The sequence below is a fragment of the Myotis davidii genome, unplaced genomic scaffold (assembly GCF_000327345.1).
Source record: "Myotis davidii unplaced genomic scaffold, ASM32734v1 scaffold330, whole genome shotgun sequence".
Taxonomy (NCBI): domain Eukaryota; kingdom Metazoa; phylum Chordata; class Mammalia; order Chiroptera; family Vespertilionidae; genus Myotis; species Myotis davidii.
In genome coordinates, this window is record NW_006283770.1 from 3,785,494 (window position 1) to 3,797,276 (window position 11,783).

An 11,783-nucleotide genomic window follows, 5' to 3' on the forward strand; every position below is an offset into this window, starting at 1 on the left:
TGTGGGCGGGGGGTGAGGAGGAAGATATCTGAAGCCCTTCTGGAATGCTCTTGTTTGCATATTGATTATTTGTCTTCTCTCTGGAGCCTTATCACTAACCTTTGAGAAGGCAAATAATATGAAACCTACTTTTATTTTCAGCTTTGTCAGGAGCTGAGCTTTTTCTCACCTAGTTAATGGTACCAAAGGTTATATCATTATCATTTATATTTTTGAACTGGCACCAGAATGATAAGGGGGAGAAAATTCACAACTGTTTTAAAACAGATGCCAAGTAGAATTACTGCTCCATGGGAACACATTCCAAGACATAGGTTTTTGTGAAGGAGAGGGATTCAGCACCCAAATGAAAATGTTGTTGGACAATATGAAAGGTTTTTGTTATTGGGGGTATTGTGACTACCTCAGATTCTAAAGTGTAGTCAAAGTGACTGCAATTTGAGTTTATTTGAAAATATTAACACATTATTCTTATAATTGCAGAGATCTGAGTAGAAACCTGATCCATGAAATTCACGACAGAGCTTTTGCCAAGCTTGGGTCAATAACTAACCTGTAAGTTGACGACTTTATGCAATAATATCAGGAAAGTCACGAATAGTCTACAGAAACTTGTGTTTGTGCATTGATCTGTCTGAATATTTTTCTGTTTAGTTGTTTCCTTGTAATAATGGCTAACTGCATGGATATTGTACGAGCTTTTAATATGGCGAGATGCATGCTTAGATTCATCATTTTAACACTGTGGTTCTCAACCTTCTGGCCCTTTAAATACAGTTCCTCATGTTGTGACCCAACCATAAAATTATTTTCGTTGCTACTTCATAACTGTAATGTTGCTACTGTTATGAATCATAATGTAAATATCTGATATGCAGGATGGTCTTAGGCGACTCCTGTGAAAGGGTCGTTCGACTGCCAAAGGGGTCACGACCCACAGGTTGAGAACCGCTGATTAACACAACTCACCTTCCTACTGGAACTCTAATGTCTATGTTGTTAACACATACAGATGTTTCTGTGTGATTTGCATCTTGGGCGATTTGCATCTTGGGAGTTAATTTGAAGTCTTGTTCACATTTTAGAGATGTCAGTTTCAATGAATTAACGTCATTTCCTACGGAAGGCCTGAATGGGCTGAATCAACTGAAACTTGTGGGCAACTTCCAGCTGAAAGAAGCTTTGGCAGCAAAAGACTTTGTTAATCTCAGGTGTGTTTTTGCTTATTTTTCTTTTTTGTTGATGGTGGGGTAGGCCCCTAAATGATAGAGTGGGCTAGCTTTTTTTTTTTTTTTTTTAATTTAGTGGGGGTATTTTTGCTGTGGTTCCCAGATTTTCTTGGAGGCTGTAATTTAAGAGTATTTTCTACCCCAGTCCTCACAGATTTGGTGTAGAATAGAACTTGAGCATCATTCCATAGTTTTTAAGAATATGAATTGGAGTCCCTGATGCTGTCAAAGAGATAACAGAGGTATTCATCGGAATGGTTTTTTATATAGGGGATTTGACATTAGCAACAAGAGGACAGAAACCACATAAGTGGGAGCCTATAGAAAATAGATGCAATGCTATATAATACTTTATGGAGACACAGTATTAGAGTGGGGACTTCACTAGCTATAATAGGGAGAGGGCTTGGGGATATTATTTTGGGAGAGGAGAATAACTATTTTCACTATACTTATAAACAAAGTAAATTCATTTAATGGTATAAATTCACAGGTGACTTGAGACATTAATTTTAAATGAAACTACCAGTTTCATATGATACATTGGGTGTGGTTGATTCATTTATAAAAGTATGTTACTGTAAAATTTTAAACACGGTTTGATTGAAAAGCATATCTTATATAAATAGAGAAGCTTATGCTGTCACCTGATCCCAGAGCTCTTTTCACAGATGAGGAAACTGAGGCCTGGAAAGGATACTGAGCGGCTTAAAGCAAGTTGACAGCTAGGTCTTTCTGACTCCTGGGCTGAGGCTTTCAGTGACTAAAATACTTTTTACAAAACAAACATGTCTGTGAAGTTGCTGTTCATTGTAGGTTTTACCATTATTTCCCAGGTCATTATCGGTACCCTATGCTTATCAGTGCTGTGCATTTTGGGGTTGCGACTCTTACACCCATTCAAACACGGAAGATAAGAGCCTCCAAGAACACAGTGTGGCCAAGGATAAAGGCAAGTGCACGTACTTGGTGAACTAGAACACGCCTGATGGCACTGATCAAAGTCTCTGTTATTCTAATCGGTTTGTGAAGGATCGGTAGGAAATCTGAGAAAAATGGCACTTACTGTGTTCCTGGCATCTTTAATATGTTATCAAGCCTCGTAACAAGCTGAACTTACCTCATGTACGAGAGACCGGGATCACAGGAAACTGGTTCTTTTGAATCGCATGAAGCTTGAATTCAACACAGCCGATGTTTTGTCCTCAGGTCCCGCTGATGCCGCAGGGGTCACTAGCAGTGCTGAAAATGAAGAGCACAGTCAAATAATTATCCACTGCACGCCTTCAACAGGTATGCCCGGCTGAGTGTGCTGCAGTGTCTTGCTTTAAATGGACATTAGGCAACTGTACCTGAAACTTCTGGGGATAAGTGTGATTTCGGGAATGGGGGTGGGAGTAGATGACCTCATCCAACCTGCGACTCGGCGTGGGGTCTGTGCACCAGGAGCTTAGGCATCTCTTGCAGAACCTCCCGTCCAGACCCACTGAATCTGAATCTGTGTCAACGAGCTCCCAAGATGAGGGTCATGAACATTAAATATTGAGAGGCACTTTTTTTAAAATTTAATTTTTATTTTATTTTACTTTTTTTTCTCAATGCTTAACACTAGAACTAATTCCATAAAGTATTTAACTGATCTGTAAGGATTTTTAGTGTTTTTTTTAAATACATTTTTATTGAGTTCAGAGAGGAAAGGAGCGGGAGGGATAGAAACATCAATGACGAGAGAGAGTATCATTGATCAGCTGCCTCCTGCACGCCCCCTACTGGGGATTGAGCCTGCAACCCGAGCATGTGGCCTTGACCGGAATCGAACCCAGACCTTCCAATCCGCAGTCCAAGGCTCTATCCACTGAGCCAAACCAGTTAGGGCTGTTTTTTGTGTGTTTTTTTTTAATGTAAACTTTCCTTTTAATTGTCTTTTATGTCACTAAACTTAGTAGACTTGGGAAAGTTAGTCAACTAACCATTGTGACTGTGATGTTATATTCTGCCTGTCAGAGAAGATGGATTTAGAATTTTACTGTAAAAGAAAAAATGAGTTGGCTAAATTGTATGTTGTGAAGTAGCTCCCTTTCTTAGCATATTGACAACAGGTCGATCTGGACATTAATTTCATGGCTCAGAATCATACAACATGATTCTCTAATTACTGCTGAATTGTGAGTTTCTCGGGGTGCTGCACATGTGTCCTTTAGTACTTAGCATGGAGAATAAGTATAAATAATAAGAATACTTGTGTAGAGAATAAGCTTCAAGTGGCCAGATGAGTGAATGAGATTGGCAAGAATCATTTATGTTTATGCAATTTGTCTAATTTCTGTATTGTTGGAAGTTACAAGGGTGCAGCTCCCTCACTTGCCCCCCTAGGGTTCTTGTGTTGGAGAATGTACATCAGGAACTGACAACCCAATGAGAAGAGACCAGCTTCATTTAAGGGGAGACGAGACCTGATCATGCTGAGGTTCCATTTCCTCCATCCACACTGAATTTAAACATCGGGGTCAACCAGGAGGACGTGAGGTCTGCGCTCACCTCCCCTGGCTGCAGTAGGGATGGACTGCTGGCCGGTCTCCCCCACTCAGTTATAGTAACAGGGATACCTGTGTGCTCACTCAGAAGCCAACGTAGAGGAGAGCAGGAACCTTCTGTTAGAACCTGAGGAGGCCACGGGTTTCCCGGAACAGAGACTGGGTGGGGTCTACTTCCTGGGGCTTTTGAGGGAACTGAACTCCACCCACTAGTCAAACACTTCTCAAAGCGAGCCCATTCTCCCAGGTCAGAGCCACTCCTCCCTGAAGAAGGATGGCTTCAGATACACAGATAAAAGGGAAAGCTTCCTGTTAACACCTCCCCGAGGGGGACACTTTAAAAATTAATTCATTAGAAACAAGTTTTAAACGTTTCTTGCGCTATTTGGAAGTCAGAATTAAATGGTGTAGACCTGGTTGGTTAGGTTTGTGAATATCTTAGTGATTAAAATGCTTTATAGCATGTTTTAAACTTCATGACAGTTCAGGAAGATAAGTCAGAACATGTCTTTTAGGCAATTGTAGTACATCGTTTTCTTATGCTTTGTAGACAAAACTTTGTTTTTCTTTACTGATTTTTAAATAAAACAGTTGTCATTTGTGGCATAACCAGCATGTCAAAGTCAGTTACTGGAACATACCATTTAGCTACTAAATTAGTTCTTGCAGTCCTACTTTAAGTTACACAGATTTTATTGGACATAGCTTTGTATGAATACTTAACATCAGCGTTGTTTAGTCCTCCCTGCACTATCTTAACTGAAAAACCTTTGTGCAGGTCAATTGAACACTATGAAATCTCAGTTTCTTTGGATGAAAAATGGGGATAATTACACCCATGTTAATCTACCTCATCAGATTGCCTTTGAAAGCCATAAAAACTGTATAAAAATATATGTATACATATATGATTATTATTAAGTATACTAGAACTAGGAAGAAAGAAGAAAAGAACCTACTATTACTGAAGTAGAACTCTATACCAGTAGCCCGTTTAGGTACCTATGTATGTAATACTAAGTTCCACAGCTTTATGAAATGGACATTATTATCCACAAGTGAGAAAATGAAATTTACAGATTTAAGTTGCTTCCTCAAGAAAAAGAGTAGCAAGTTATGGACCCTAAATTCAAACCCTAGTTTATCCAATTCCAAACTCTTATATCAGGTACCTTGCATATGCTAGACACTGTGCTATGCATTAACTTAGGCGTAAGAAAAAGTGCGGTTTTTCTTTTAGATATCACTATATGAATTTAACAAATATTTAATAAAAAGTAGGGTTTTTTGTTTTGTTTTTGAAAAGCAATGTTTATTAGTGGACTATTATCCCCAAGGCCTTTGCAATCAGTTATTAATGAGTAGATGAGTTGAATAAATCCTTGGAGATCAGATCAGGCAAATCTTTTTCCCTGTATCCTAACTTTTCCCCAAATCAGATCTTAAACTAATTTCAGCCTAAATCCTGAAACTGGAGAAAGAAATCACTAACATATCCCCACCCTTACCCTGTGCTCAGGACCTCAGAAAATAAAGGAGGGAAACTAGGAAATGAAACTTCCCTTATTTCTCTTTCTGAACCCTCAGTTAGGGACCCTGGAATTGTGCTGACTGTAGCAGCCTATGTCACTGAGAGTGTAGAATAAAAGTAGTTATTTTAAAATAGTCCAGTGCAGTGACTAAAAAAATATCTGAAATAGTGATCTTATCAATTTGGTTCAATTCAGTTTGGTAGCAGATTTAATTATTGTAGAATTAACTATCTTTAGAGTCTTAAGCCATATCATATGGAACATGCTGTTCCCTAAATTGTGTTTTTTTCCCCCACCCTCTCTTTGTTTTTCATTTTAGGTGCTTTTAAGCCCTGCGAATATTTACTGGGAAGCTGGATGATCCGTCTTACCGTGTGGTTCATTTTCTTGGTTGCATTGTTTTTCAACCTGCTTGTCATTTTAACAACATTCGCACCCTGTACATCCCTACCCTCCTCCAAATTGTTCATAGGCCTGATTGCTGTGGCCAACTTACTCATGGGGGCCTATACTGGCATCTTAACGTTTCTGGATGCTGTGTCCTGGGGCAGATTCTCCGAATTTGGCATTTGGTGGGAGATCGGCAGTGGCTGCAAGATAGCTGGGTTTCTTGCCGTTTTCTCCTCGGAAAGCGCCATCTTCCTGTTAACGTTGGCCGCTGTCGAAAGGAGCCTGTCTGCCAAAGAGATCACGAAAAACGGGAAGAGCCATCACCTCAAGCAGTTCCGCGTGGCTGCCCTGCTGGCGTGCGCGGGGGCCGCCGTGGCGGGCTGCTTCCCCCTCTTCCACGGCGGGGAGTACTCGGCCTCCCCGCTCTGCTTGCCGTTCCCCACGGGAGAGGCGCCCGCCTTGGGCTTTACGGTGGCCTTGGTGCTGCTAAACTCCCTGGCGTTCTTGCTGATGGCCGTCATCTACACCAAACTCTACTGCAACTTGGAAAAGGAGGACCTCTCCGAGGGCTCGCAGGCCGGCGCGATCAAGCACGTGGCGTGGCTCATCTTCACCAACTGCATCTTCTTCTGCCCCGTGGCCTTCTTCTCCTTCGCGCCGCTCATCACCGCCGTCTCGGTCAGCCCCGAGATCATGAAGTCGGTCACGCTGATCTTCTTCCCGCTGCCCGCTTGCCTGAACCCGGTCCTGTATGTGTTCTTCAACCCCAAGTTCAAAGAAGACTGGAAGGTGCTGAAGCGACAGCGTGGAGCAGGATTTCTACTACGACTGCGGCGTGTACTCGCATCTGCCGGGCAACCTGGCCGTGTGCGACTGCTGCGAGTCCTTCCTCTTGACAAAGCCGGTGTCGTGCAAACACTTGATCAAGTCGCACAGCTGCCCCGCCCTGGCCGTGGGCTCGTGCCCCAGGCCGGACGGCTACTGGTCGGACTGTGGCACGCAGTCGGCCCATTCCGACTACGCGGATGAGGAAGATTCCTTTGTCTCCGACAGCTCTGACCAGGTGCAGGCCTGCGGACGAGCCTGCTTCTACCAGAGTCGAGGATTCCCCTTGGTGCGCTATGCTTACAACCTGCCCAGAGTGAGAGACTGAATCGGGGTGTCTGTGACTGCGTCCCCCATCAGCCACAATCCCCGTGTTCATAGAGTTGGACCCTCGTCTGGTCTTTCATCCGGGAAGCACTTCTGTGACCACTGCCTGGTGTCACGGAGAGAAGAGGGAGAAGGTGGCAGACATTTTCAGAGAACAAGTGCCTGGACGATCCATGGGTGAAAAATCCAGTGTCCGAGCGCGGTGTGGTCTATTTGGGACAACTCTGTAACTTGGAAAGGTTTTATGTATATCCTAGCATTCTAACGTTAGGTTTATCTGAAATTTGCCTAAGCAGCAAAAAACAAAACAAAACATTAACCTGTTTCTGAATGAAGCACAAGATAAAGAACAGCTGTTAATATATTTTAAAGAATATTTTTAAAATGTGGTTTCACACAACTGAAGAAAGTCTTGCTAATTTTACCTAATGTCTGATCATTAATCTCAGGACAACGGACTTCAGGGCCAAAAAGGGGATCGTCTCCCAGGTAGGACTGTGAGAGTGAATGTAGGCCTTAGGTGGTGGCGTTTTCTGTTTCCATCTTTGACATAATAGAATCATACATTTTCTTGGAATGATTTGTAAACCTTAAAACCTGAAGATGTTTTCAAACAATATTAACAACTATTAGATTTTAAAAGAACAGCATGAACATTTGTTTTTAGTCATTTTACATTGCTTTGGCGCGATCAGTCCTTTTTTTCCCCTGAGTGTTTTGTCATCACACTACTAGGAAAAGTAAAAGGGCTAATTGCTGTGTGGGTTTAGTAGATTTGGCTAAACTACTAACTTAACTTCGGAGTTTAATAGTACCTGAGGGATTTGATGGCTCTGTGTAATGTTCCCATTAATGAACACTTCCTAATATCATTGGCTTTACTGATGTTTTCCAGTTTTGTTGGTATGTTACCTACTTATATTTTGAATTATACAGAAAGAAAACTGGTAAGTAATTGCATTTAATTGGAAGAAATTGGGAGTAATTATGATACAAAGCACTTACATTGATTTCTTAGCTGGATTCTCCTGAACTTATGCTGTTTCCATACATTTCCCCCTACAGTAATTTACAAAAAGCCTGTGAAACAACAGTTCACAGCTTAAATACTGTGTTTTTGTAAAACAGGACACATGTCATTAAAAAAGAAGAAGGGATAAAAATGAATAAAGCTTAGGGCCATGTCTTTAAAAATGAAAAATTTTACTTGATTCTCATCTATAGACTTTTGATATGTCACGATGTGGGGTCATAAAGTTATAAATGTTCAATATGTTTTTTGAACAATATGCTAAATCAATAGCGAACCCACTGCCATATTAGTTTTACCGGATATACTAAAAACATTAAGCTAGATTGCAGTTTAATAATTAAACTGTATATACTGTGCATATAATGAATTTTTATCTTATGTAAATTATTTTTAGAACACAAGTTGGGAAATGTGGCTTCTGTTCATTTCGTTTAATTAAAGCTACCTCCTAAACTATAGTGGCTGCCAGTAGCAGAATGTTAAATTGTGGTTTATATACTTTTTTGCATTGTAAATAGTCTTGGTTGTACATTGTCCGTGTAATAAAAACAGAATCTTTGTATATCAAAATCATGTAATTTGTGTAAAATGTGGGAGGGATTTATTTACAGTGTGTTGTAATTTTGTAAGGCCAACTATTCACAAGTTTTTAAAATTGCTGTCATGTTTGTATATTTACACATTGATAAATATTAAATCATAACTTGGTAAAAAAAAATCCTAGCTAAAAGTTTTTTCCTTCAAAATTCAAGTTACTGAACACTTTCACTGCATTCATTTAAATATGGAATAGTAGGTAGATATATAAAATATGTGGTAAATTATGCTATCCATATGGTCATAAATACAATATTATAAGCAGCATTTTTAATTATTGAGTTTCCAGAAAGCAATCTGCTTTGTCTTAATATATAAGTAGGTATAATGAATTTGCTTAGTGTTAAAGTAAGTAAAGTGAAATAATATTTAAATAATTTAAATAATAAAAATATTTCTTATTAAGAAATAAGAGTCCTAGAAGAAATATTAGAGCAGGTTGCTGAAATTTAGAAAATTCTAAGTATGAGCCATACTCATGAAAAACAAATTAAAATTTAAGAGAATACCATCAATTAGGTCTTTATTTAAAAGTAGATGATTAAAAACATGCATAATACCATGCATGTTGTCCAATTTCTTAGAAATAACTCAATGTTGACAATCATCAAGCCCTCATGTGACAGATGAGAAAATACAGGGTTTAATGAAATTTAAGTAAATACCTAAGTCACATAGCAAATTAGAACCCAAACCAGCACCCAGTTCCTTTTGAGACATAGGTTTTTGTGTGTATGTGTGTGTTTTTAAACTTGTGTATAAGTTTGGAATTTCCAAATCAAAAAGTAGAATAGTGTAATTATTCCTCCTCCCATCCCCTCATCCCTCACTCCTCACCTCCAGTACCCATCCATCACCCACCCAACTTAGGCAATTATCAACAGCACAAGGTAAATCTTGTTTCATTTTTATCCCATTCACTAACCCTTTCCAATACCTTTGCCCTTAGATTATTTTGAAGCAAATGTAAGACATACTGTTTCATCTGAAAACATTTTAATATGTCTAGGGATACATATTTTTTTTTTATTGTTTAAAGTATTACATTTGTCTCCTTTTTCCTTTGGTTGATTTCTTACCTCCCCATCCCCCCTCAATCTAGGGATACATTTTTAAAAGTTGCATAATATATTGCCGCAGGATTAAATGGTAATGACATTGTTTTATACCAAAGAGAGATTTTTACGAAAAAGTAACTGCACTTATAGGTTTACGAAGCCAGCAAAAATAATCTTAACTGTACCATGAAAGTGAAAATAAATGATCAGTAAAAAGCGAAGACATTAAGTCAATATCGTAAAACATAAGAGGAGAGGCCCTCTTGAGCTTATTCATACATTTCTATATAATTCTTCCAAACTTGATTATGGCTTCTGAGTCCCAGTAATGAAAAGACACTGTAAGAGAGGAGACCACAGGCCTCGATTATGTTCAAGCACCAGCGCCATGCGGCTCTTTGCCTCATAGCTCCAGTGTTGCGACAGCATAATGTCATAGCTGGTCATTATGATGATTCTGAGGCATCAAGGAAAGGGAATAATTTGTTAAGTAAAAACATTTTAGGGAGGCACAGAAGTATATGGCTTTCTACCTCACCATATCAAGAGGTTAAAGTGGAAAAACCTTGTAGTTTAAGTGACATAATTTATCATCTACCATGTTCTCTGTCAGGTCCTATGCTAGAAGCTTTAAGGATTAATGAGATAATATGACTAGGACAGTGATGGCGAACCTATGGCACGCGTGTCAGAGGTGACACGCAAACTCATTTTTTTGGTTGACTTTTCTTTGTTAAATGGTATTTAAATATATAAAATAAATATCAAAAATATGTCTTTGTTTTACTATGGTTGCAAATATCAAAAAATTTCTATATGTGACACGGCACCAGAGTTAAGTTAGGGTTTTTCAAAATGCTGACACGCCGAGCTCAAAAGGTTCGCCATCACTGGACTAGGAGGTGGTTATTTCCTTGTTTTACAGAGGAGTAGGGACTTGGAAAGGCCAAACAGCCTGTTTAAGGGAAACCTGAAATCTAGTAAGAGGAAACCACTGATTCAAACCCAGGTTCCTTTCATACTAAAACGTATGTGTGCTTTTTCTTCTATGCTTCAGTTATGTCAGATTATGACTGTTGCAGGTAACTTTTCAAATTTACCTCCTTCTGAAGCCCTAGGTCAGGGGTCCTCAAACAACGGCCTGCGGGCCATAATGCGGCCCGACGAAAACATTTCTCCGAAAACATTTATCCGTCCGCCGGGTGCTTTTGCCGCTGCTGCCTGTCCTGCTTAGCAGCCCACTCATCAGGGGCCCCGCAGTGCGCATGTGTGGAATGTCTGAGGGACAGTGAACTGGCCCCCTGTTTAAAAAGTTTGAGGACCTCTGCCCTAGATTGCTCTGGGGCCTTCTGATGCTCTTGTTGATTCTAGAGATGTTCTCATAAAAGAATTTAGACAAATATGCTGATATTGACTAATTGGGGTAGAGAATGAAAACTCCATTAACCAAGTGTTATTCCTTGATTAGTTTCATTACTCATTTAAATTGCTATTTTCTTCTATTTATATTGTTTTTACTGAATATTGAGGCAAAATTGGCATTCATTTAAACTGTTTTCCATGTCATATTTTTATTAATTAATAGCTTCTGCCTTCTGAATTGCCCTTGGTTGCTATTGTTTCTATCATATTTAATTCTCCTTTGTCAAATGTTGCAGATCTAAATTTCATCAAAGATTTTGTACCACTCGTTTTGGTCAGTAACAATCTTGTGTGCTGTTTTAGCCACTGTCAGTTTTCACTTTGTGGTATTTCTAGAGCAATATGCATTATGAGCTGGACAAAAGCCATGTTTATTTACAAGTGTTACAGTTTTGTCAACATGAAAAAAGCATCCAGATTTATTACCACCTCTCCCTTGCTACTTGTCATCCTCAATCCCTAAGAGAGTGCTCCTTCCGAGGTCCCACATTTTTCCTTTCCTCATAAAATGCATTCCACAGAAGAGTGGTATTTTTCACAAGAGAATGAGGACCTTGTCCCTGCAAGGTTTTTATTTTACTCATCCAAATATCCAGTGTCTAGCACAGATCCTAGCACACTAGAGGGTTCAAAGAGACCCCCACATTCACATGGATAGACCGGCAAAGGAGGTGCTAACCAAAATATTTAAAAAAAAATTTTTTTCCCTAAAAAGTTATCCTAAATTGACCTGACTTGTACAGTTGGATAAAGTTCGCCTCTGCTCCCCTCATAAAATGTGGCCGTGTATTGAAAGAAATCTTGAGTGATGCTTATAATCCTGACCTTGTAACGAT

The 11,783-nt window shown here is 39.5% G+C and overlaps 1 protein-coding gene across 1 annotated transcript in view; it reads left to right on the forward strand.

The window, feature by feature from the left end:
- The window catches only part of LGR4 (leucine-rich repeat containing G protein-coupled receptor 4), a 51,253-nt gene extending 42,665 nt beyond the window's left edge, over nt 1–8,588 (forward strand). The window contains 6 exon segments of the mRNA XM_015566294.1: nt 484–555; nt 1,086–1,211; nt 2,066–2,181; nt 2,439–2,522; nt 5,615–6,493; nt 6,495–8,588. Of these exon segments, the coding sequence (XP_015421780.1) occupies nt 484–555; nt 1,086–1,211; nt 2,066–2,181; nt 2,439–2,522; nt 5,615–6,493; nt 6,495–6,838 (1,621 nt within the window). The 3' untranslated portion in view covers nt 6,839–8,588.
- The last annotated feature ends 3,195 nt before the right edge of the window (nt 8,589–11,783 follow it).